The following is a 20991-nucleotide window of genomic DNA, read 5'->3' on the forward strand; positions in this document are numbered from 1 at the left end:
GCCATGACAGCCATGCCTACGCTAACAGGCAAACCGTGGTCACAAGATGAATGCCAATACAGTTGACTTTGAGAGTGTGTTGTAATCGTACTCATGTTTGTTCGTGTTGGATCTTGATTTCTTATACATCTCTCAGATTACATCGTTAAATGGTCTCGTTAATCGTAGCACTCGCCAGCACAGCTGTGCTTCAATACTTTCTTCCCCTCCGATGGTCATCCGCATAGTAGTAATCCGCATCGTTCGAGTATGATCTTCCTCGTGATCGATTGGAGCTGCCATATCCTCGACTTTCCTTTTCCTTGTCCTTGCTGCAACGGAAAATGTTAGCAAATGCGATCTCTTCCTGTCTTTCAGAACTCAACATACCTGACTTTGTGACCTCCAAGTCCACCCAAAATGGCTCCACCAATAGTGCCGAGCCCAGGGAAGATCGCATCTCCGATAAGAGCACCACCTCCTGCTCCTATGAATGTGTTTGCACTGCTCGACTTCTTCTTGCCAGCATCCTGTTTGTACGAGTCTGATCGATGGTGAGAATCTGGCCTGTGATTTCTGTGACGTCGATTCCGGTCTCGCTCCCGGTCCAAATCTCTGTCGCCACGACTCCGACTCCGACTTCTATCGCGGCTTCGATCATCCCGAAAGTGTGCATGTTTTGCTGGTTGCTGTACGCTATAATTTGGATTCGATGTATATCCTTGATTGTTATACGCGGACGGACCGGGAGGCTGAAGGTAGCCAGACTGTTGTTGATGGTATGATCCTCCAAATGATTGTTTTGGAGGGTTGTACGATCCTCCGTATTGCGAGCTCTGAGGTGGCGGTCTCGATTGCTTTTCGGGGATGTATTGAGGGTTGCTCGGAGGATATGGTCGATATATGTCGGAGGTATGTCTTGCAGGAGGAGGCTGAGAGTGTGGCCTTGATTCTGCAAGTACGGAATATGGAGGTGGTGCATCGGACATCGGGTATGGGGGAGTGGCATAGGTATTGAGCTGGGGTCGCGAAGGTGGAGTTTGACCACCTGAGTAGTACTCGGCGGCTGCCATGATGTTTGATGTGGGTAGTTTCTCTATCTGTTGCCTTCCAAGTCGGATGTTGACGATGAGGTTGGGAGTGCGTGAGGAAAGGTTGTGCTGAGGCTGATGAAGGATGAGAGAAAGAAGGTCTCGACTTACGCACTGCGCAGGAAGAATGTCATCGAAAGAATGCAGTCTATGTCAGCAGGGCTACGAGGTTACATATCAGGTACGCGCCGCGGGAAGACTGGTGACTCCACTGCTGGCGGCGAACTGGTTCCCACGGCGCCTCGCTCGTGACCCAAATGGAGAAAGAGGCCGCTTGTGGGGTGACGCCATGATCGCCACAGAATGTCTCATCTGCCGACCACCTTGGAAGTCTGCTTAAGCACATGCCGTTAGTACTTTCTTCTTCACCGTCACACAACCTGCAAATGTCTGGTATCCTCGAGGAGAGGTGAGATACATACCGCACGTTGTGTGAAACACACGCGCTGTTCCGACATGGTGCAGAAACATGCTTTGCATATGCCGCCGGCGCGTGATCGAATACGATCCTCCCGCAAGCTGCGCCTCTCCTTCGTGTTCAAAATGCCGCATGCAAAACTCAAGAGGTTGCACTGAGGTCACAGCCGGTGAAGCGCCTAGCGATCGGGCAGGAGATGTTCTTCAAATCTCTGATGATTGAATGTTCCTTCATCCTTCGCCGAGCGAGAGGCCGCAGCTCAATCACGCCATTGGACAGGCTCACTTACTTACTTGGCGTCTCTCTTCTTCTTTCCCATCTCTCCATCATGTCTAAATCCCAATGAGCGAACACGTGGGAACTTCTCGGCAGACAGGCGCTCATCACTAATCATCATTTCCCGTAGCATCAACAGATCTCACGAGATACTATGATGCTCCCTTCCGAGGTCCTGATCCTTTCAATATTGGCCGCAAGCTCCGCAGCCCACTTTTCACCGGTCCTGCAAGATATTCGTTCTGACTTGCAGTCTTCAAGCGATGTGAACTGGGCACAAATCCGTCTACCCGGTGGCACAAAGCTACCGATGCCGCGTGATGGCTACCAGTGCTACATCAGCAGCTACCCTAGTCCTAACGAGTGGCTATCGTGGAACCACCTATGGGACCTGAATCGAGAGCAAGTGCTATCCAGTAATGGAGGCGACACCTATATTCAACATTACGTCRAAGAAGGGATCCTCCAGGTTGCGAGGGAGAGCGAAGTCGATCCACGGCTGGTCCTTGCGGTTGTCATGCAGGAGACAAAAGGCAAAGCCGGTGGTGAGTGCGAGGAAGATCAAAACTGTGGCATCATTCGAGGAGGGCGGAGCTTTGATGATCAGAGGCCGAAGGAATCGATTTTGAGGATGTTGCGCGAGGGTGTCAAAGGAGCTTCAGGTCGACCCGGATTGGCAGATCGCTTGGAGAGGAGTTATTCACCTTATACTGCGATGTGGAGGTATCATCAGGACCGCAAATCTATTGAAAGTCCAGCGAGTGAGATGCGGTACGTCAGTAATGTTGCCAACAGGCTGTCAGGTTGGAATGGCAGGGGGAAGGGCTTCGAAGCATGCGGCCGACATTAGTATATCAATGAAAATGAAAACGACAGTCAAAGTCGCGTCAGCCTCGTGGTGTACACGTTCTGCTGGTCAACGTTTTCGGCCGATTTKGTGGACACTACACGCGCTCGACGCGTCTCTCGGTCCTGAATATGCCGGCAGTGCTTCCATTGGCATAGCGGTCACTCCCCTGGTTGAGCGAGGGAATTGCAAGGTTATGTGACGAGCGATGCCCAACAGACGAATTAAACTTGAGCATGTGTTCATCTTATACAGAGGTAACTACGGCAAACAGAGTAAGGTACAGTGTCTCTAGCTGTCGAGCTAAATTGATCCGCAAGCCCCTGAGATACTGATGTTCCATGCGAACCTTGCCTTGCATCATCGCGCACGATTCAAGACCCACGAGTCTGCTTCGACAAACGACAGAACCCGGCGCAATGCAGAAAATCAGACAGCTGTGTGAGTACCCATCCCCTCCGCCCCGCCCTCTGTCCGTGATATCGCACTGCCCGCTGTGCGTATACCCATGGACAGCTAGCTCGAGCGTCCCCCCTGTCCTCGGTGCCAGAGGTCAGAGACGATCTAAACCGCTCCACGTTTATCCTGGCTCTCATCAAACGCATCAAACGACGTGGCGGTGCGATTGCACTTTGTCCGAACTCATCACCAACATGCAATGACGCTCCCTCAAGAGATGGTTCGCTGATCTGTGATGCTCTTCAAAGAAATGTCCCCCGAGAGATCATCCTCCGCCGTCCGCAACCTCCGATCCATCTTCGAAAACAAAGCATCCGAAAACTCCCCCGACGCACGCGGGAGATCCCCTGGCCTACTGAGCAGACAGGAGGACGAGAAATCGCCCTMACCACTGCCTCCGCGTTCGCGAATCCGATCCAGCTTCGTTGCTGTCGAGGCCCGCCTCAACATGTCCAGCGCCGCCGAGGGAAGTGCTGGGAATGTCAGCCAGAACACAGCCTCGGAGCATCACCGAGAGAGTAGCAAAGGTCTCCGCCGAGCCAGCTTCAGCGACAATAAAGACGGCGTGGCTGCGGGAGCCCTACGCGAGACCATCCTCTCCGAGCAGGCACGGCGAAATGAAGATTCCTCAGTGGGAGAGACCATCCCGGAATCCGCCATTGAATCAGCGGCACCCACGCCGTTGGTAGAGGTGGAGAACCCGCTGCGCACAAGCAAGACGGACAAGCCCGCTAGCAACCCCGACAAGCCGGTCACGGGCGCAGAGGAGGAGCCTGCAAAGATGAAACCCGCGGATCCCGCCAGTGAAGAGGCTGTGAGTGGAGGGAAAGCACTGGCAGGCGCGGAGGATCTGCGCAAGTCACAGGCGAAGAAGACTGCAAAGACATCACCTGCCGTTACCCGTTCTACCGCCAATACCAATGGCAAACCGCCAGGAATCACAACCAAGGACACGAGCAAGTCCACCTCGAACTCACTCAAATCGCCCGCCAGCCAATCCAAGACACCTGTGTCTCCATCTTCCACTGGGGCCTCACAACCTACTTCTGTAAGTACAGTGAAGGCGAAAAGGCATCTCAAGAATGGAGTGGAAGAGACTGTTCAATGGAGAGACCTCTGTCATGTGGGCCGCCTAGGCCGGAGAGAGTAGCTGGAGTGTTTTGAGCGAGACACCGCTGACTCTGTTACTTTTTTTGTAGGCTCCAGCAGCGAAAAAGCCACCCCGTGCCTCTCTTACTGCACCGACCGCGGCATCAGTAGCTCGGGCAGCAGCAGCTGAGAAAGCGAGCGCTTCTAGTAAGTACAGCAAAACACATACATCCCACGCAGGGATTGAAGGATATTGATCACGCGGGGGTCTCTTCACGCCCATAAAACCGAGAACATAGCTAACCTTCTGCTCTTTACTTCCAGGCAAGGCTGCTCCCAAACCCAAACCCAGAGAGGTTACCAAAACTGCGGACGTCTCACGATTGACCGCGCCTACAGCAGCTTCTCGCGCCAAATACGAGCCTGTAAGTACGCCCTCATGATTTTCTGACGTTGCTTTACCGCGGCGCTTTTCCCCGCGAAAGCCCACTCTGCCGAGAGCGAGGGTCTGGACGTATCAAAATCAAAGTTCTGGTAGAAAGACGAATTGTCACTAACGCTCCTGCACTTAGGCTACTGCTGCTCCTGCCATCCCAAAACCTACGACAAAGCCCAAGACTGCTGCCGCTTCATCAAAACCTGCACCACGCCAATCACTGGGTCGTCCCGATTCACGTGGCTCACAGAACTCTGCAACAAAACGTTCAGGCCCTGTCGATTCGAGTTTCTTGGAGCGCATGACACGACCAACCGCCGCATCATCTAACAAAACCCAGAAGGCGGAGCCAGCAGCCCCAAAACAACTCCCACAACGTACCAAGCCGAACGGCCACCCAAAAGGAGTAAAGACCGCTTCGAAGGATGCTGTGGTGGAGCCCTCTGGGGACACTACTGCTATTGAGGAACCTTCGATTGTTCAGGAAGAGGTGTGTTCATCTTCACCTGTCTCCCATGGCCTGTTTTCCTCCATCTCTCCGCGACGGCAGTAGACGTTATAAGCGGAGACGTGTCTGGATGGCTAACAAGTTACACCCACTTGGAGATTATACTGACACGTTTGTTGCAGTCTCCGGCAGCAGAGCAGACTGAGGAAACATCCAAGCAGGAAATTGCTAAGCCAGAGTCCAAGTCAGAGCCACAGCTCGAGCCCGAGCCCGAGTCAGAAGCGAAGGTCCTTGAGACGAAGGCTGCTCCTGCTCCCGAACCAGCGGTCGAAAAGAAAACATCCGTAAGTTTCCTCTCCCATTGATAAGGTGCGATGAAGTGCTTCCAGGGCTCTCCCTGCGATCTACCTGCCATCACCTCTTGGAGATTATGTATGAAGATTGTGTCTGACCTCAGCTCTCCTAGCCGCCTCAAACGAACGGCCACACGAAAGAAAAGCAGCCAACACCAGGGAAACCTTCTCCGGCTGCTGAGAAACCCTCCCCAGCTTCCGAGACCGCAGAAGCCGTCAAAGGCGAGAAGCCCTCTTCCGCTTCAAACACCGCAGAAGCTGGCAAAAGCGAGAAGCCATCCTCAGCTTCGAATGCCGCAGATACCGCAGACACCGTCAAGAATGAGAAGCCCTCCTCCGCTCCGAACACCGCAAAAGCCGGCAAAAGCGAGAAGTCACCCCTAGCTCCGAATACCGCTGAAGATGTCAAAAGCGAGACGCCTTCTTCCGCTTCCAACACCGTAGAAGCTGTCAAGACCGAGAAGCTTTCCTCCGCTTCCAACAGCGCAGACACTGTCAAAAGCGAGAAGCCCTCATCGGCTGCTAGACCCGCAGAAGCCGTCAAAAGCGAGAATACTTCCTCCACTCCCAACACCGCAGAAGCCGTTACAGCAGAGAAGACTTCCGCTTCCAATACCGCAGACGCTGTCAAAAACGAGAAGTCTTCCCTCGCCGCCGACAACTCGGAAGCCGTCAAAGGCGAGAAGCCTTCCTCAACTTCCGAGATCGCAGAAGCTGTCAAAAGCTGATTCGAGATTCACAAATTCAACAAACATTTCGAGCCTTCCATTTCTTCCCTAGAACTTCGACAATGAAAAAGGAGGAATTGGTCTCATTGCCTTGTGCAGTTTCTCTCTTTCGTGCAATGGTCTTACCTTTTTGTTGAAGACACTGCTAGATACCACAGCATCGCGGGTTGTTTGTCAATCATTTATATTATCGGATCACATCCATGTGTGAAGCCTACTGCAAACTCCAAACCCCCTCCTTCTCAACAATCTCAACAGGTCGCTTCTGATCCAAACTCACGCGTCCAGCTTCGAGAATTGCGCCTGTTGCAATTGTGTTCTTCAATGTTGGCAGGCCTCTGTTGTCAAGGTCATCGAGCGAGACTCTCCCCTCCTTTAATGCTTGGCAACCGTCTACAAATTTTTCGAAGCTGACGTATCCATAGCCGCCTTGGCCTGCAAAGTTGCCTTCTTCGTCGGGAGCATACTTCATGTAGAAGGGGTTGTAGTGTCTGGAGGAGCGAAAAAAGTTAGCGTTTCTTCGGAAACATCGGCTCAAGTTGGAAGATTCCCATACGTCAATCCGTCTTCATCCTCCGTAACCTCATACCCGCGCTTCGCCTGGTTGACTCGAATCTCGCCTTTGCTGCCCATGTAGTGGAAATACTGGTTGGAATGGACGCCTGCTTTCTGAGGAGCTGTCCAACTCGCGGTATACACTCCTGTGGCTCTTCTCCCGCTGCCGTCCTTCTTCACCCAGTCCACGAGGAGAGTGATGGTGTCTTCCGTCTCAGCCACACATCCGAGATCTGTAGCTGTACCCGTGGAAGCGGAAGCCATGACGCGAACCGGACGATAAGTCGGCACCATGCTCTCGCAGACATCTATGTGGTGAGAGTTGAGGTAGTAGGATATGTCACTGTCCTTGCCGGCCCTGCTTCCGTCAGATTTATTGGAATGCCATATATATTGGATATCACAACATACCAAGCGGAGAAAGTCTGCAATTGGGATTTCGGTTGAGACATGTACGAGTAAAAGTAATTAAACTCCCCAAGACTTCCCTTCACGGCGCGATTCCGAGCATCTGCGTATGCGGGATCGAAGCGCTTGTGATGCTCAATGTAGACGAAGACATTATTTTTGCGGGCTTCGGAGAGGAGATGTTGATGTTCAGAGAGGAGTTTGACGGCGGGTTTGGTGATCATGACGTGGATTTTGCGTTGGATGGCWTAGAGGGCGATGGGATAGTGTGTGGGGTCGGGGGTGAAGATTGTGATTGCATCTCCGGGACTGAGGGCATCGATTGCTTTTTTGTAGGCTTCTGGATCGCGTTCTTCGTTTCCGGGATAGGATTCGAAGCTGGTGTCTAGGCCGTTGTCTGTGTTGATGGAGTTGGGTTAGCTTGTTTCCTGTGGAGTGAGAGGTTTTGGGAGGTTGCTACTTTACTTACATGCTTCGGTGATGTTCTTCTGCAGATGTGCGCGAATTCCAGGGAATTTGTTCCCAGAGGTTCCTACCATTGAGAGACTTCCCACTTTGCCGCGTCTTCTCAGGTCGAACAGTGTCAGGCCAACGACGCCGACCTTCTTGTCTGAGCCGGAAGCTGAACCGCCTACATATCCAGTTGTGTACTCGCCGGTCCCTACCATGCACACGTTGAGTGGTGCCATGATTTCAGCTGKTGTTCTGCGTTTGCTTGAGGGCTCGCCGAGTAGGAGGCAATGTCTGAGGAAAGCAAGGATGTAAGAAAGAGCTACCTATACCGTCATGCTGAAGGCATATGCATGTTTGTTCAAAGGCCGATGCAGCGGCTAAAGTGATGTGATGTGGGTTAGCAAATGCCGAAACAGGCGGGGTACATGTACCTTACCCAGGTGCCTACAGTACCTCACGGTATGTACCTAGGAAATGGGTCAGTGCGTACTGTAAGAGGGTAAATCCCTGCGAGTTACCAGCTCTCGCCTCTTCATCAATCAACACGCCCTTTCACGCTGCCTACAGCCGGGTTTCATCCGCCCACCATCCCTGTTTGCATAGAGTTAAACAGACGCATCTATTACAGTCCTTCAAGTTGAGTTAAGTAGCGCGCAGCACCCTGGTCGCCGTTTTGATTCTGGATTGATGACAACTTTCATGAGATTTGATTGAGAGACCAGGATTGGACAGGGGTGCCGCGCTGCTCATCTCAACCTGAAAAACTGTACGTAGCTTAGGCTTGGCTGCGGTAGCTTCTAACACTTGGCAACCGCACTCCGCAACTTCTGCCAACCGCACACTCCACAGCTCCAAAATGCGGGCGCAAGCAAGTGTCTAGAGCTACTAACACCTTGGTCTAGTGCCTAAACACCTTCCTTCTGCACTGCCTGATTCTTTACAAGCGCATACGAGTTCACCCCAGAAGCCGAAGTATACGAGCTTGGTGCACGGGACAATCTACCAGCAACCACCCTGTAGTCTAGTAGCAGTCACCTACACTTGGGATGGTTAGGGCACGGACGTTCTTACGCTAAAAGGCGGCTTTCCGTACATAGCCAGTCTCGCTAGTATGGGGTGGAGGTGTTTTTTCGTACGTGAGTAAATCTGCAGTTTTTTCGAACAACTCAACTAACCGCGGCCTTGTATGCACGCTCACAAGACTGGTTCCCTTTTGCGGCGTATTGATACGCTCTCGGACAAAATACTAGCCACTCGAACCAAGGGCGGGTCGTTGTATAACAGGGCCTCAAAACTCACAAAACAGTAACGCTATCGACAATACACGTAGATTAAGAAGCAGTTAATAAACAAAGTCCCTCTGGAAACTCAGCGACGAAATTAGAGCCCTTGCAAGCGGCGCTCTTAGGCATGGGGTTTTCGCACCGTTTTTGGGCTCTCTTCGCAATAGGGCTCGTCGGAGAACTGGTCGATTGGCCGCAATCGTAAGTGTCCGCTCGCTGCCGCAACTCGGATTCACGTTCCGCGGACTCACCGTACAACCTGCAAAAGGATAGGATTGGAGATTCACTTTGGACGGCTGTTATATACGACCGTACGAAGAAGATGAACATGCCCGCGCACGGCCTCGTTCAAAGTATAACATGGGGTCATGCTCGTGCAGGTACGTTAGCCGCGGAAGCCCCGTATCCTACGAGGTGATTACTGGTAGACCATCTATCTCGAGTGGTTGGCACTGATTGCTGGTTGAGTGCCCCTTGGTGCACCGACCTCTACATCCTTAGTCAATTCCCCCGATCCCTGGTTCCCGCTCTATACACGAAGATTGCCTACAGGCCTAGACGCGCATACGGGAATCTGAGCGGGAAGTCTGATCCAATCCCGCGTCAATTGTCGAAAGAATGGAGTACGCATATTGGATGAAAAATCTCCCTGTCTTCTTAGCGTGGGTCCTGTATGCGGGCCATACTCCTGTACACGAAGATTGTCTGGGTATAACCATGAGTGTCTTCTGACATAGCCCGCAATCGTAAGAGTATGATGTGACAGCAACCAGGACGACGACAACGATGAAGCATGTAGCGCTACACCGACGCGGTGAGAGGGAATAGCTATATAACAACTTCCTCCCGCCTCTCTCGAAGCCGACCTCGTCCAACGAGTATCTACCGCTCCAACGAATATCCACCGCTCCAACGAATATCCAACGCTCCAACGAATCCTTTTCGAACACTTCCCCATCATGAAGTTCGCCCATGGTATCATCAGCGCCGCCTTGTGCCTCGCACTCGGCGCCCACGCCGCCCCTCAAGAAGCCGTCGCAGACGGCGTGGCGATCGGATTCTCCAACATCTTTAGCCGCTTCACACTTTGCAGCCACARTACGTAGCTTACGATTGTGTCCTTACTCACGGGCTCTACTAACAATTGGTAGTCGACTGCAAGGATGGACGTACCTGCTGTAACTTTTGCAGCGTTGTCGGTACATGCTACTAGTATGACTTTTACTTTAGGTATGGCAAGCCTTGTCGTGGCGTCTACAAGCCTTGGTGGCTAATGAGAACAGGTTGGACATTCTCCGAGTGGCTAGCAGTGCGTAGCGGTTGTTTCTGGGGATGTGAATGTACAGTTCTCTTTGACTAGATCTTGATTCTGCAATGGATGCAAGTTGTCAATCAGGCTCCCAACATAACGGTCTTATTAGAAATCGAACCAACGTGCTCAAGTTTCTATCCAGACCGTTTCAAGCTTTTTTCATGTTCACTCGCCGAGTCTCCGTGAGGTAGAAATGCTACAGTGACTGTGACACTGTTGCTGCATTGCGTTGCTTTGGCAGCTCTTGAGTGTCGCTACCTCCCATTCAGCCGCTTCTTTCTTTCCGTAGTTCCGTGATTTCTTCCATGTACCGTCATTCCTTCCGTGTACAYGTGCAAGGTGAGACTTAATCTATGTTCCTACCCTATGTACTCTGTGTGAGCTCTCTGTTAGTCTAACTAAGGTAGCTAAGCCAATTAATGAGGTAATAGAAGCCAACCCAAGAAAACTTCGATCGAAAGAGACGGAGGCGAAGTACAATTGTGCTAGACAAGCATTCGTACTGGGTCGATCCTTTTGTGCCTCTTTAATGCTCGCGAAGCACGAGTCTTGGCTTCTGACTGGATCTCAGTATATGTTCGATATCCCGAAGAACGAAAGCTGACTCTCCCTTGCCGTGCCTTGACGCTGTAGCATTGGCACATAACGTCCAGCAAAGGCTGGTTCACTTCTAGCAATACTGGTGGTCCCCTCCAGGCACGCCGAGAACAGTCTCGGAACTAGACATTTGATCTCCTCATGGTGATTTCATGGCGCTTGAATATGCTCCCTCGGTTGCGTTGGGGCAATGCTCTTGAACAGATACATGGTTGTTTCGCCATACATACCGATGACTATCTCCATATCCGTCCAAGTCGTCACTTGAGGCTTCAGGGCGTTGTACAAGTGCAATTACCTTACTCCCATGTAGCACTCCTACTTGTTGCATAATCCGGGTCTTATATAACTACCATTCGCTCAATATGTACATGTAGCAGGCCAACAAAGAATGGCGTGATGCTTGAGCATATAGAACGAAGCTGTGACGCTCGCCGGTACGTCGCAAGCAGCGCGATATTCTGCGATCACCAAAGATACCTCCTTGTTGCGATATGTTGAAGATTTGAGAACATGCACTTCGACGAGGATTTCATTCACTTGATTTGTAAAGTGGAACTTTCTAAATAAGGTATTGAGCTAGTGGATGAATATATATAGGGGTTGTCATTCACTCGAGGTAGATACCTAGGTAAGCAATTCAGTCATCCAATCTTCTCAACACGATACTGCTTCCCAGTTGATATCGCTCTCTTGCGTATTCGGTGACAGGCCATGAGGAAGCAGAAAGACGCGAACATGTCGTCGTCTTCTTCTTCTTCTTCCGAATCCTGCCTGCTTTTCGGAGCCGCTTCAACCTCATGATTGTCCCATTCGGTAGCTTCTTGTAGCTCCCTCCCTCCAGAAGCTCAAATCGATTCTCAACGCCTGCATGTCTTAAACCTCGTCTCATTTCGCTCATGACGAGTAAGGTAGTGGCGGATCGAAGGCGCAATAGCTACATCCTCGAACATCTCTTTCGAAATACGAATGAAATATGTAGGTAGTCGTGTGCTTCGCGTTCGAAGCTTTCTGTCCGATTTTCGTACTTGTATTATTATTGTGCAACACACTCAAACGTAAGTAGCATCAATGACTTGACTTGATCGAGGGTTTGATTGGTTTTACTGCAATCGCAGTCGCTGCCACCAAATTTTCTCGAGACCTGGTACTGTAAGCAGCTCGCTGCATGGTACCTACATTTGCATCCCCACTGTATGCACTCATGTCTATCACCCAGAGTATCCAATCGTTCGGTGTCGGTCTTATACCGCCGACAAGGATCGAAACCGAGCCGCGGGAAGCATCTCATCCTATCCGAGCGTGAGTGTCGAGGTGGGAAAAGGTCGAGCAAGTAGCTGTGAAATGGAGGAGATTTATCATGAGAGCAGGGGAGGTATCATGGCTCTTTGTTAGTATCGTAGAAATCCTGCTAGAAGGAATATAAGGTAGTGGAACGCTTTGAGAAGTGTCAGATCTATCCGTCGACACGAGACGATCTCGTCGATGAGTCGAAAGAGACGGCTTTCCAGGCAGCACAGGAAGGCAGTTCCGATGAAACATTTCCGCTCCTGGGACGGTGAGGCAGAGAGAAGATGGTAAGGTAGTCGAGCAAGCGCATCGTAAACATTTCATTAGATTCCATCACATGTACATATGCACATTTGCCATTATTCCGCAACGTCCAGCGTTGCTACTGCGCTATTAAAAAACAAACAAGAACGCCAAGAGAATGCATGCTTTTGGGCGGGGCGATCCGCCAACATCGCCAGGGTAGCCATAGCATGAGATCATCAGGAAGTCCACCCTTGTAAAAGACTGAAGAATTGAAGCTATGCTTCGTGCATGTCGCTCAATCTTGACGTGGTCGAGACTGCGAGAGCTGAGAGGGCGAAGAGACGCTTGGAGCTCTGCTGTTGGTGGGTCAAGTTCGCGGTGGGAAACCGTGGAGGAGGTGGTGAGATACTCGGTTCAGTACCAATACGCATCATTTATCGGTTGTATTGCTGCAGCAGTGAAAAAGATAATTGCCGGTGATGGCTGGGCGGGTTCGGGGGATCCGCATAGTGCTGCTCCCTATTTGGAGGAGCGTCGCGCCCGTTGGACTGCATCGCTCCATCATCGGCGTAGTCTGCGTCTGGCCAGCTGTCTGGTTGCCGCGTCGGAGGGTTCTGCAGGCTGATCAATAATTCCTCCATCGCACTCTCTATGATCGTCTGCTTGGTGTTGCAGGCGCCACACTGGACCAGGTTGGTGCAACCAACGCAATGGAGTTTGCCGTTGTTTTCGAGAAATTCAGTCTCGGCGAGACCGCCAACTCTTTGTAGCTTGAGCTTCGACTCCAAGACCGTGGGGATACACTGCCATGAAAGAGAGACATGCCATCCAAAGGTGACTCTGACCCAAAACGGCTCGAAGGAGTGGTGTTCCAGCAGACCTCGAAGCTGTCGGGTAATGGCATTTCCTCGATTGTTGTAGTTGGTGAGCCATTCCCTGGCAGTCGAGAGTTGGCCAGTGGCATCATAGATGGGATTCCCCATTGTGATGGCGTTCTGGATATGGGCGAGGAATGCTTCCCAATCGTCGAAGTAATCACATCTCCGGCAGACCGAACACGTCCAGATGGTGATCTGTTCTCGTTTGTCTTGCATGCAAGTTTCAAGGTGCCGGCGGAGATTTTCGAGTGTTCCCTTCCTTTCAAAACAGACTGGACAGAAGCACAACAGCTTCAGTAGAGCTTTCTCGGCTTTCTTCAGCTCCAGTAAACCTCTTTCCACTGCTTTTCTGCTGGATTCGTGTCTTGGTGTCTGTGTTTGGAGACGCGCATGCGACACGTCCCGGAGTGGTGGTGTCGACTTGTCTCCTGGCTGTTGACCATCTCTCCAGTCTGCCCTGGCTGGGCTGCGTTTCGATTCGGATCTGTTCTCGGTCTGGTGTCCGACCAGATGATGGCGATGGTGTGGTACAGCTTCTTCTCCGGCGGTTCGCTGTTGAAGTTTGCGATTCGCAGTGTTGCCTGCAGTCGGGCCCGGAGACCAGGCGCTACTATTGCGACTGTGTTGAGAGGCATACCCCGCATCTGCGATCATGCGGTGTTGGCTCCGGCTCGCATCCCCACCTGCAGTCCCAGGAGTCGTTTCGCCGCTGCCATGCGATGCTGTGACCAGGTGCTGGGTAGGATTGGCATCATGGAAGTCATTAGTGTCGTTGATGTAAGGAGAGTCAAGGGTGTGTGCGTCGTTGCTGGTATCGCTCTCGCAACTGGGGTTGAAGATTACATAAGCCTGGCTGGCGTCAATGGAACGGGRGTACTGTGGTTCCGATGGAAGGAAGTTCGGCTTGTTCGCGAGGGAAGGAGCAACACAGGTATTAATGTCGTCGTACTGGGATCGATGTGCCTGTTCCGGTGGTGGAGCTTGGTGTTTGTCAACGTCGTTACCACGTGGATGACTGCCGGCAAAATTCCGGCAATGGCAGCTCTGCGGTGGTGTTGAAGAAGAGACTCGGTCGGAGTGGTGGTTGCGTGCATTTGCGTGAGAGATTGGTGAAGAGGCATTGGTGGATGGAAGGGCAGCAGCAGCAGAGGGTAAGCTACAACGCGGCCGGCACGAGTGTGATGGAGCGAATGACTGATGATGGAATAATGGAGAGTCGACCATGACCGGCACTGCCTGGGTGGGTGCTGTCCACGCTCACGGCTTGGTCTGGCGGCAGGCTAGCATGATAAGATGCAGAGTATTTGGTGTTGGAGGGAGAGAAGGCTTCCTTATAGCGTCACCCAGAGCTCGAGACGTGACACGCMGTATGGGCCGCCGAAATGCCATCMCAAAAATCATATGGACATTTTTGTCGTTCTGCTCCCTGTCCACGAGCTGGACCACCTACCTACCTAGCGTCGATCGGGTGACAAGGATGCGAGGTTTGGTGCGTTTGACTGTTTGTCGGATCAGACGGGAGTCCCGCGCCAGTTCGAACCCACGGGCCAACTTGACTCCTTGACGTGCGACTCCCCTGCTGTTCCCCGGCCAGCGAGTCCTCGCCGACGTTCGTCTTAACGGCTGTTTCTGCATGCCGTCTTGTCTGCGAGGGACACGAGTGGTGCGATGGCATGGCATGGCATGGGGCATGCCGAATAAATCTCCTGGCGCCGTCAAGACCCGCAAACGCAACGGGCAACCTCTGGGTCAAAAGTTGAGGCACAGAGAATCAACCTAGTACCTTGTGTATGCATGGCCTTCAGTCTCCTCGCCAGCTCAAGCATTGGTACAGCATACGGCGTCTTGACTCTTCGTGCATCTGAATATCAGGTCTCCGCTCGGAACCATTTCCCTCTCGGCACATACGGTACCTACAGTCCCTCCCTGTCAAATGTATCGCGCGTCGGTCAGGGAATTGATGGAGATTTGCTTCGGAGATCTGGTTGGAACAGGCATCCCCTGTCTGGAGCGTGTACCGTGGCCCGTGCGCGGCCGGCTGCGTGAAGACGCTGTGCCCTGACGTTCCCTCCGTTCAACGGACCTGGAGTGATCGTCTTGAACGGAGTGAACGTCACACGTTGGCCGACTTTCCAGGCCCGCCCGCCCCAACCCAACCCTGACCGTTCTCCACCCTGACGGGACGCTGGGGTCCCTTGCATCTTGTCGCTTCTGGAAATACGACACTCGGACGACAGGCACGCATCTTCACATGACAGTCATTTTCTGATACCATTTTCCTGATACCAATCTTCGACGGGCCACACCGACCAGCCCACCCAAAACTTCGACGGATGCAGATCCCGTCGTCAAGCACGTAACTGCACAAATGTGCCTATCACATAAAATCATATGGACATTTTTGTCGATTCACTGATTCTGTTCCTTGTCCACGAGCTGGACCACCCGCGCCACGCTGCTAGTTGCCGGATTGCCTGCGCCGCAGCTGCAAATCTGCCTCGCCGTCACAGACGCTACCGCGCCTACATAAGATCACACGGTCTACTCATCCTGCAAACTGCACCTTCAACATACCAACACCGTCACGATAGACATACAATGTTCTCCAAAATGGCACTTCAGTTCATCGCCCTGTTCGTTGGCGTCGCGCTTGCTTCTCCAGCTCCTATCCTTCCAGAAGAAGCACGCACGGGAAAATGGGACATTGATCTCAAATCCTGTCTGGCCATCATCTCCATATGCATCTCCATGATGGACATCCTGGTCCATTATCTGGTTTCCCGCCAGCCTCCAGCAGGTCATTCAGCATCAATCTCAGAGCGATCATCTCGAACCGACTACTAGACGTGTGCTGCCAGGTCAGCCTTACGATGGTGAGTTTCAACGGTGCACACGCGGACGGATTCGCGCTGATCGTTGACGGAATGATGGGCTCAGACTTCGGTACCTGACGGACGATCCATCGGCATGGCTCGCCGCGGAACGGCCCGTAAGCGCTCGCTACCAAGAAAATCCATAGGACGAGAGGTGGACAACAAATCGTGCTTGTCCGGCTCCAAGAGGTTTGATGAAACGGATGGGAAATTTGGGATTGTACCTTATCAAAGTGGGGGTATTCTTGGAGCGGTGAGCGACCAGACTTTCCAGATCGAGACGGCGAACAACTTGGAAGTTCTCATCATGATGCCGTCTTTCCACTGCTCGCTGATCACATGCACTATGCTGAACGCCAAGCAAGCACCGGCAGAATCGGAACATGTAGAGGTTGTTTAACTCTCCAATATCAGAGGTCTTCTTGTCAACAACATCTGCCCTATTGCCTCTCTCTCGTCAGTCTAAAGGAACGAGCCAAATGTGACATTTTCAACCGTGAACAATAAGGGCCAACAAGTGGCACAAAGCTGTCCGAGCTTTGACAATGACAGCGACAAAGTACGTGCGATACTTGAGAGCACTGTGCACCGCTCCTCTTAGGATAGGATAGTCACCAGGGCCCCGAGATCACTGACTGTAGTAGCCGATGAGATGACCCTACAGTGCTGGCTGAGCTTTTGGCAAAACAAAGTAAGTTACGTGGGATGTCCGGAGAGCGCAAGATCTAAAGCGGGCATCTCGAAGCAGACGGGAGCGAGAGAGAGCATGGACATGGCCAGCTGCATCAGTGGCGGCAGCTGCCCATGCGACGATCATACTCCTGCAGGGAGAGATGAGCAGGTCCGGGGCATCCCATCCCTGTACGGAGAATACCTTGCACTGCTCGGGTTGGTTTTGAGGCCGGCGTGGGATGGGAATGGGGAATCATGATGTGGCTTTCCTCAACGGCTTGGAAGGTTCCGCCCAGCTTGAGTATCAGGATTGCCGTGGGTTTCTATCGCGTGGTGAAGTCGTTCGACCAGGCATCCAAGGGGTCGGTAGCTAGGCTGTCGAGATAGGAAATTACGGGATCGGCCGTGATTGGTCGTCTGCCGAGGTCGTCCCGTGATAAACACATCAAAATGGAAACGACCACTGTACATTATTACGAGCATGTACACACTCACTCTCTATGCCATGAAGAAATCGGGTTCTATCATTTCTATTGACATGAGCGCAGATACATGCATATTCCGACAACCAGTCAAAGCTTGGCTTCCTTCTATGGCGGCGCCATTTCCAACCAGGACAAGTCCTCAAGAATATCAGTATTACCTCTTGGAAAGCGAGAAGATACTTGCTTACCATGAGCAGATCAGCTTGCGGGTCGTCAATCACGTTTACCATCACAGGGACACTCGCTCGGAAACCGGTCTCCGAAGTCTTCTTCAATTCCTCCGCGGTCTGTACGGCGATTCCAATACCACCCGCCATCTCAGCAATCTTCTCGTACTTGGTCTCATAGCTCAATGACCACGCAGTGAGCCCTTTGCTGCCCGAAGTGGTATCTGCTACTGTGTTTCTCTGGCGCTCCTGCCACGCCTCACTCGTGTCTGTGTCTTCTCTGTAAAGGCCAGAGTTATTCATCACGAATATGGAGACCTCCATTTGGAATCTAGCCATCGTTTCGACCTCCCTTACTGGAATCCCGAAACCGCTATCTCCTTCGATGGCTACGATCTTTTTGCGTCCTTTACTACCGGCCGATCCTTCGCTAGTACGGCTAGTATACGGTATTAGACGCCGTTTTGCTGGCTGCGCTGTATTCCTTAATCTCCTCATTCGGATAGTCCCATCCCCTCAGACCGAAAGGGTATCATGTCGCTCCTTACAAGAATATAGGTGGAGACGTATATGATGAGTAGAGATGGTGTACTCTGCAACAGGCTCTTCGAAGACGATGTATCTCCGCGAAGCACTTCAAATGCTCAAACACGCTGGGCCACGCACAATGCAGCCCATTCGTAACCCACAAGCGGCAAGGACTGCGAACACAGTTCTCCATGAGCGGATCAACTGTTTTGATGTAGTAAACAGCGTCGTTATAGATGCTGACATCGTTTAGGATGGATTCTCCAGTATGCATGTTTTCAATCAATGGAGTGTGCGACGGGCACCATAGGAGGTCAGGCATGATGCGAACGCGGAATTGAACTGATTGAGTAGAGCACCAAGCTACGGGAAATGGAATATATGAGTCCTCGAGCTACGAAAAAGCTTGGAACGTTGTTGGAATCTCCATAAATAGATGTGGCTGGGGAGCGTACGGCATGGGAAAGTACCATGCCGCTGTGCAAGCGTGGCATCCTCTTCCCACAATCCCTCAGTTCTTACACGGGACTGCTTACATGGTCGATCATTGCCCGGTATGGTCGATCACGATGCTAACTAGTGCCTCTGTATACTACTTCTTAATGCTTGGAAGTCAACCCTCAATCTTGGTTGCCAAATACCCCTTTGCACGAAAAGCCCTCTCCAGAATCTGCCGAATAACTTGCTGCTTCCTCGAGTTATACTCCACTTGCGTCTCACCCAGCCTCGCACTAATCTCAGCAGCTCCCATCTTAACACTCGCATACAATTCTCTATCCGCCTCACAACTAATCAGCCAATCCCTCATGATCAAGTGCCTCACAAGCTCAGCAGCYCCAGGGCGGAAAACATGTAGATTGCAATGATACGGCTCATTCATAACGAAGAAGCGATGTTGACACCATTCCGGTTCACGGAATAGAAACTGGAAGCCTGCACGCTCCAGAGCTGGCACATAGTTTTCTTCAGCGACGGGGTTGGAAATTGTCAGGTCGATGTCGATGACTGCTTTGGCTGGAAGATTGGGGACTGAAGTTGAGCCAACGTGGGAGATACATAAGGCGGTTGAAGGAGGTAGAGCAGTGGTGATGATGGACTTGATGTGTGCGAAGTGCGCTGGCCAGGATGGGTTGGGAGGGACGATGGCTATTGGGACTTTGACTTTGCGGTTGGCGACTCGTTGGACTATCGATGGGTCGAATTCCGTGTGTTTGAGTATTTCCTCCACGGTGGGTTCCATGGTGATGATGTAGGAGGATTGAGCTGATGTGTGACAATAGGAATGAAGATGTGTTGAGAAGGGCGATGTGTAGTATAGAGCTCTTACTCCTGTCATTAATTTTTTCAAACTCTCAATCATTCACTTCGACTATATACACTTTTTCATAGGTGTCACTGAACTCGTGAGTCACCTCAAGCTCACCAAGCTCACCAAGCTCCCCGCAAGCTGACCAATTGGAGACGCTGCCAATCCTGCGACATAAGACGACACTGCGAATATAAAGCCCAGGTCCCCTTATCCTGCAACTTTCGACCATAGATGCATAGAAGCATTCGAAGGAATAGCTAGACAGCTTACTTCGGTGGTTTTGTCTTGACAGGCTCGTCCCGCTACATCCGACGTTCGTTCCTCCCAGCCATCACAGTCATGTTTTGCTCGAGGTGAATCCTCTTCTCTGCATTCTTCTAGAGTCCTCCTTTTGCCCTCAACATCAAGATTTTCTTGTCTGGGGACAGCTTTTGACTCCGGTACCTCCGTCCTCACAGTTCCGCGAAATACAGACGAAATGTCTGCAACGAACGCAGAAGCGTCCCACAACTTCGGTCTACCTATCCGTGGTGGAGATGGCATTGAATTGAGCCTAGAAAGGAAGACCAGCATTGAAAATGCACTTCGAAAATACCGAAATCGAGTCCTCGAAATCAACATAGCAAGTTTAGAAAGCGCCATCTCAGATCTCGAAACCCGCGAAATCAGACCTACTACTAGTCCCGAAGAACTCCTAGGACGAAGAATGGAAGAACTCGCGGCTGAATACGGGATTCGATTAGAAAATCCCTCAGATCCTAGAGTTACGTCCATTCGGGATATTCTAAGTGAGGATCGACGGGAGAATCTCGTCAGGACTTGTTGGTTAGACGGAATAGTTCACGGAGAAGGAGAAATTGACATTAAGGCCCGGGAGGCGTGGATCGAAAAGACTGAGGAACAGATCCGATCAGCAGAGCGGACGAAAATCCATCCCCAAGGTCTACCTGCCGAGTTGAAGTACTTAATGACCATAGTTCGCGGAACCTGCGGTAATGGACTTCCCGAATATCGATACTTGGGCGGAAGCGAGCTACGCCAGATGAAATTCCTCACCGATATCAATGGCGAGGAAACTGAGGGGGAGGAACCGAGAGAGTCGGGGTTCGTAACGGTGCCTAGGACGGAGGAAGAAATGAGCCAAGGCCATCTCGGCGATATTCGAGGGGAATGGGATGATCATGTAGTTGCGCTTGCGGTTGGGCTTGGAAATGGTGGGTTTGCGGCATATTGTCGAAAGCTAGATGATGTCGATGATTTCGATGGGTGGAGGTGGAAGTACGGTTTATGGGATCCTGAGTTTGAGACTGCTCTGTATGATACTGTTGAGGAATTCTTGGAGTTTTATGCTGATTTTAATAAGCAGGGCGAGGAGGATGGCGAAATCGCCGCCATGTAGATTACTTATACAATCTTGCCAGACCAGAATGGCGCTGAAAACTCCACCATGATCGATAATGCTGGCGTTTGATGGAGTGAGTAGAATATCATCCCACGAAAGCACAGTCTCCGCAATACATGRCATTTCGGATCGCCTACAGTTCTAGCGGCTGTGGGAACGTTACAACGTCGATAGCAGATGCCAGATTGGCCGCTCGAGTGTTGAATCGCTCGTTTCAATCGTTTCCGCCGTGCTCGTTATTCGGCGGTACGCTGAGTGTGGTGCATGTTGCAAGGTTTCGAGCCCAAGGAAGACTCGTCCGTCCACTTCGCTGGCTGGGCTTGTCAAGCCAGGTTGGAAGCTCGATGGTGAAATTATACAATGGCATATTCCAAGAGCTCCGTTCCCGGGTACGCAAATCGACAGACCT

At 51.7% G+C, this 20991-nt stretch overlaps 9 protein-coding genes; 5 read left to right on the plus strand and 4 right to left on the minus strand.

The window, feature by feature from the left end:
- Positions 1-190: 190 nt before the first annotated feature.
- On the minus strand, positions 191-1052 carry RCC_12227 (uncharacterized protein; the record flags this gene model as incomplete). XM_023766735.1 has 2 exons in its annotated part: positions 191-311; positions 370-1052. The coding sequence occupies 2 exons, from the start codon at positions 1050-1052 to the stop codon at positions 191-193; spliced, it is 804 nt and encodes a 267-aa protein (XP_023622503.1).
- An 866-nt stretch (positions 1053-1918) lies between these two features.
- RCC_12335 (uncharacterized protein) lies at positions 1919-2614 on the plus strand (the record flags this gene model as incomplete). Its single annotated transcript, XM_023766736.1, has 1 exon — positions 1919-2614. The coding sequence occupies one exon, from the start codon at positions 1919-1921 to the stop codon at positions 2612-2614; it is 696 nt and encodes a 231-aa protein (XP_023622504.1).
- A 904-nt stretch (positions 2615-3518) lies between these two features.
- Positions 3519-6124, plus strand: RCC_01458 (uncharacterized protein; the record flags this gene model as incomplete). XM_023766737.1 has 6 exons in its annotated part: positions 3519-4118; positions 4270-4366; positions 4484-4584; positions 4732-5085; positions 5226-5387; positions 5510-6124. The coding sequence occupies 6 exons, from the start codon at positions 3519-3521 to the stop codon at positions 6122-6124; spliced, it is 1929 nt and encodes a 642-aa protein (XP_023622505.1).
- A 214-nt stretch (positions 6125-6338) lies between these two features.
- Positions 6339-7776, minus strand: RCC_01459 (probable NAD binding Rossmann fold oxidoreductase; the record flags this gene model as incomplete). XM_023766738.1 has 4 exons in its annotated part: positions 6339-6615; positions 6681-7037; positions 7091-7484; positions 7557-7776. The coding sequence occupies 4 exons, from the start codon at positions 7774-7776 to the stop codon at positions 6339-6341; spliced, it is 1248 nt and encodes a 415-aa protein (XP_023622506.1).
- A 4926-nt stretch (positions 7777-12702) lies between these two features.
- Positions 12703-14370, minus strand: RCC_12336 (uncharacterized protein; the record flags this gene model as incomplete). Its single annotated transcript, XM_023766739.1, has 1 exon — positions 12703-14370. One exon carries the CDS (start codon positions 14368-14370, stop codon positions 12703-12705), a length of 1668 nt encoding a protein of 555 aa, XP_023622507.1.
- Positions 14371-16016: 1646 nt separating this feature from the next.
- RCC_12095 (uncharacterized protein) lies at positions 16017-16419 on the plus strand (the record flags this gene model as incomplete). XM_023766740.1 has 2 exons in its annotated part: positions 16017-16019; positions 16084-16419. The coding sequence occupies 2 exons, from the start codon at positions 16017-16019 to the stop codon at positions 16417-16419; spliced, it is 339 nt and encodes a 112-aa protein (XP_023622508.1).
- A 252-nt stretch (positions 16420-16671) lies between these two features.
- On the plus strand, positions 16672-16950 carry RCC_12096 (uncharacterized protein; the record flags this gene model as incomplete). XM_023766741.1 has 2 exons in its annotated part: positions 16672-16710; positions 16768-16950. 2 exons carry the CDS (start codon positions 16672-16674, stop codon positions 16948-16950), a joined length of 222 nt encoding a protein of 73 aa, XP_023622509.1.
- A 1534-nt stretch (positions 16951-18484) lies between these two features.
- On the minus strand, positions 18485-19111 carry RCC_12337 (related to GrpB domain protein; the record flags this gene model as incomplete). The annotated part of the gene is made up of 1 exon (XM_023766742.1): positions 18485-19111. The coding sequence occupies one exon, from the start codon at positions 19109-19111 to the stop codon at positions 18485-18487; it is 627 nt and encodes a 208-aa protein (XP_023622510.1).
- A 547-nt stretch (positions 19112-19658) lies between these two features.
- RCC_01461 (uncharacterized protein) lies at positions 19659-20579 on the plus strand (the record flags this gene model as incomplete). Its single annotated transcript, XM_023766743.1, has 1 exon — positions 19659-20579. The coding sequence occupies one exon, from the start codon at positions 19659-19661 to the stop codon at positions 20577-20579; it is 921 nt and encodes a 306-aa protein (XP_023622511.1).
- Between the last annotated feature and the right edge of the window lie 412 nt (positions 20580-20991).

This window comes from Ramularia collo-cygni (assembly GCF_900074925.1).
Source record: "Ramularia collo-cygni strain URUG2 genome assembly, contig: RCC_scaffold01, whole genome shotgun sequence".
Taxonomy (NCBI): domain Eukaryota; kingdom Fungi; phylum Ascomycota; class Dothideomycetes; order Mycosphaerellales; family Mycosphaerellaceae; genus Ramularia; species Ramularia collo-cygni.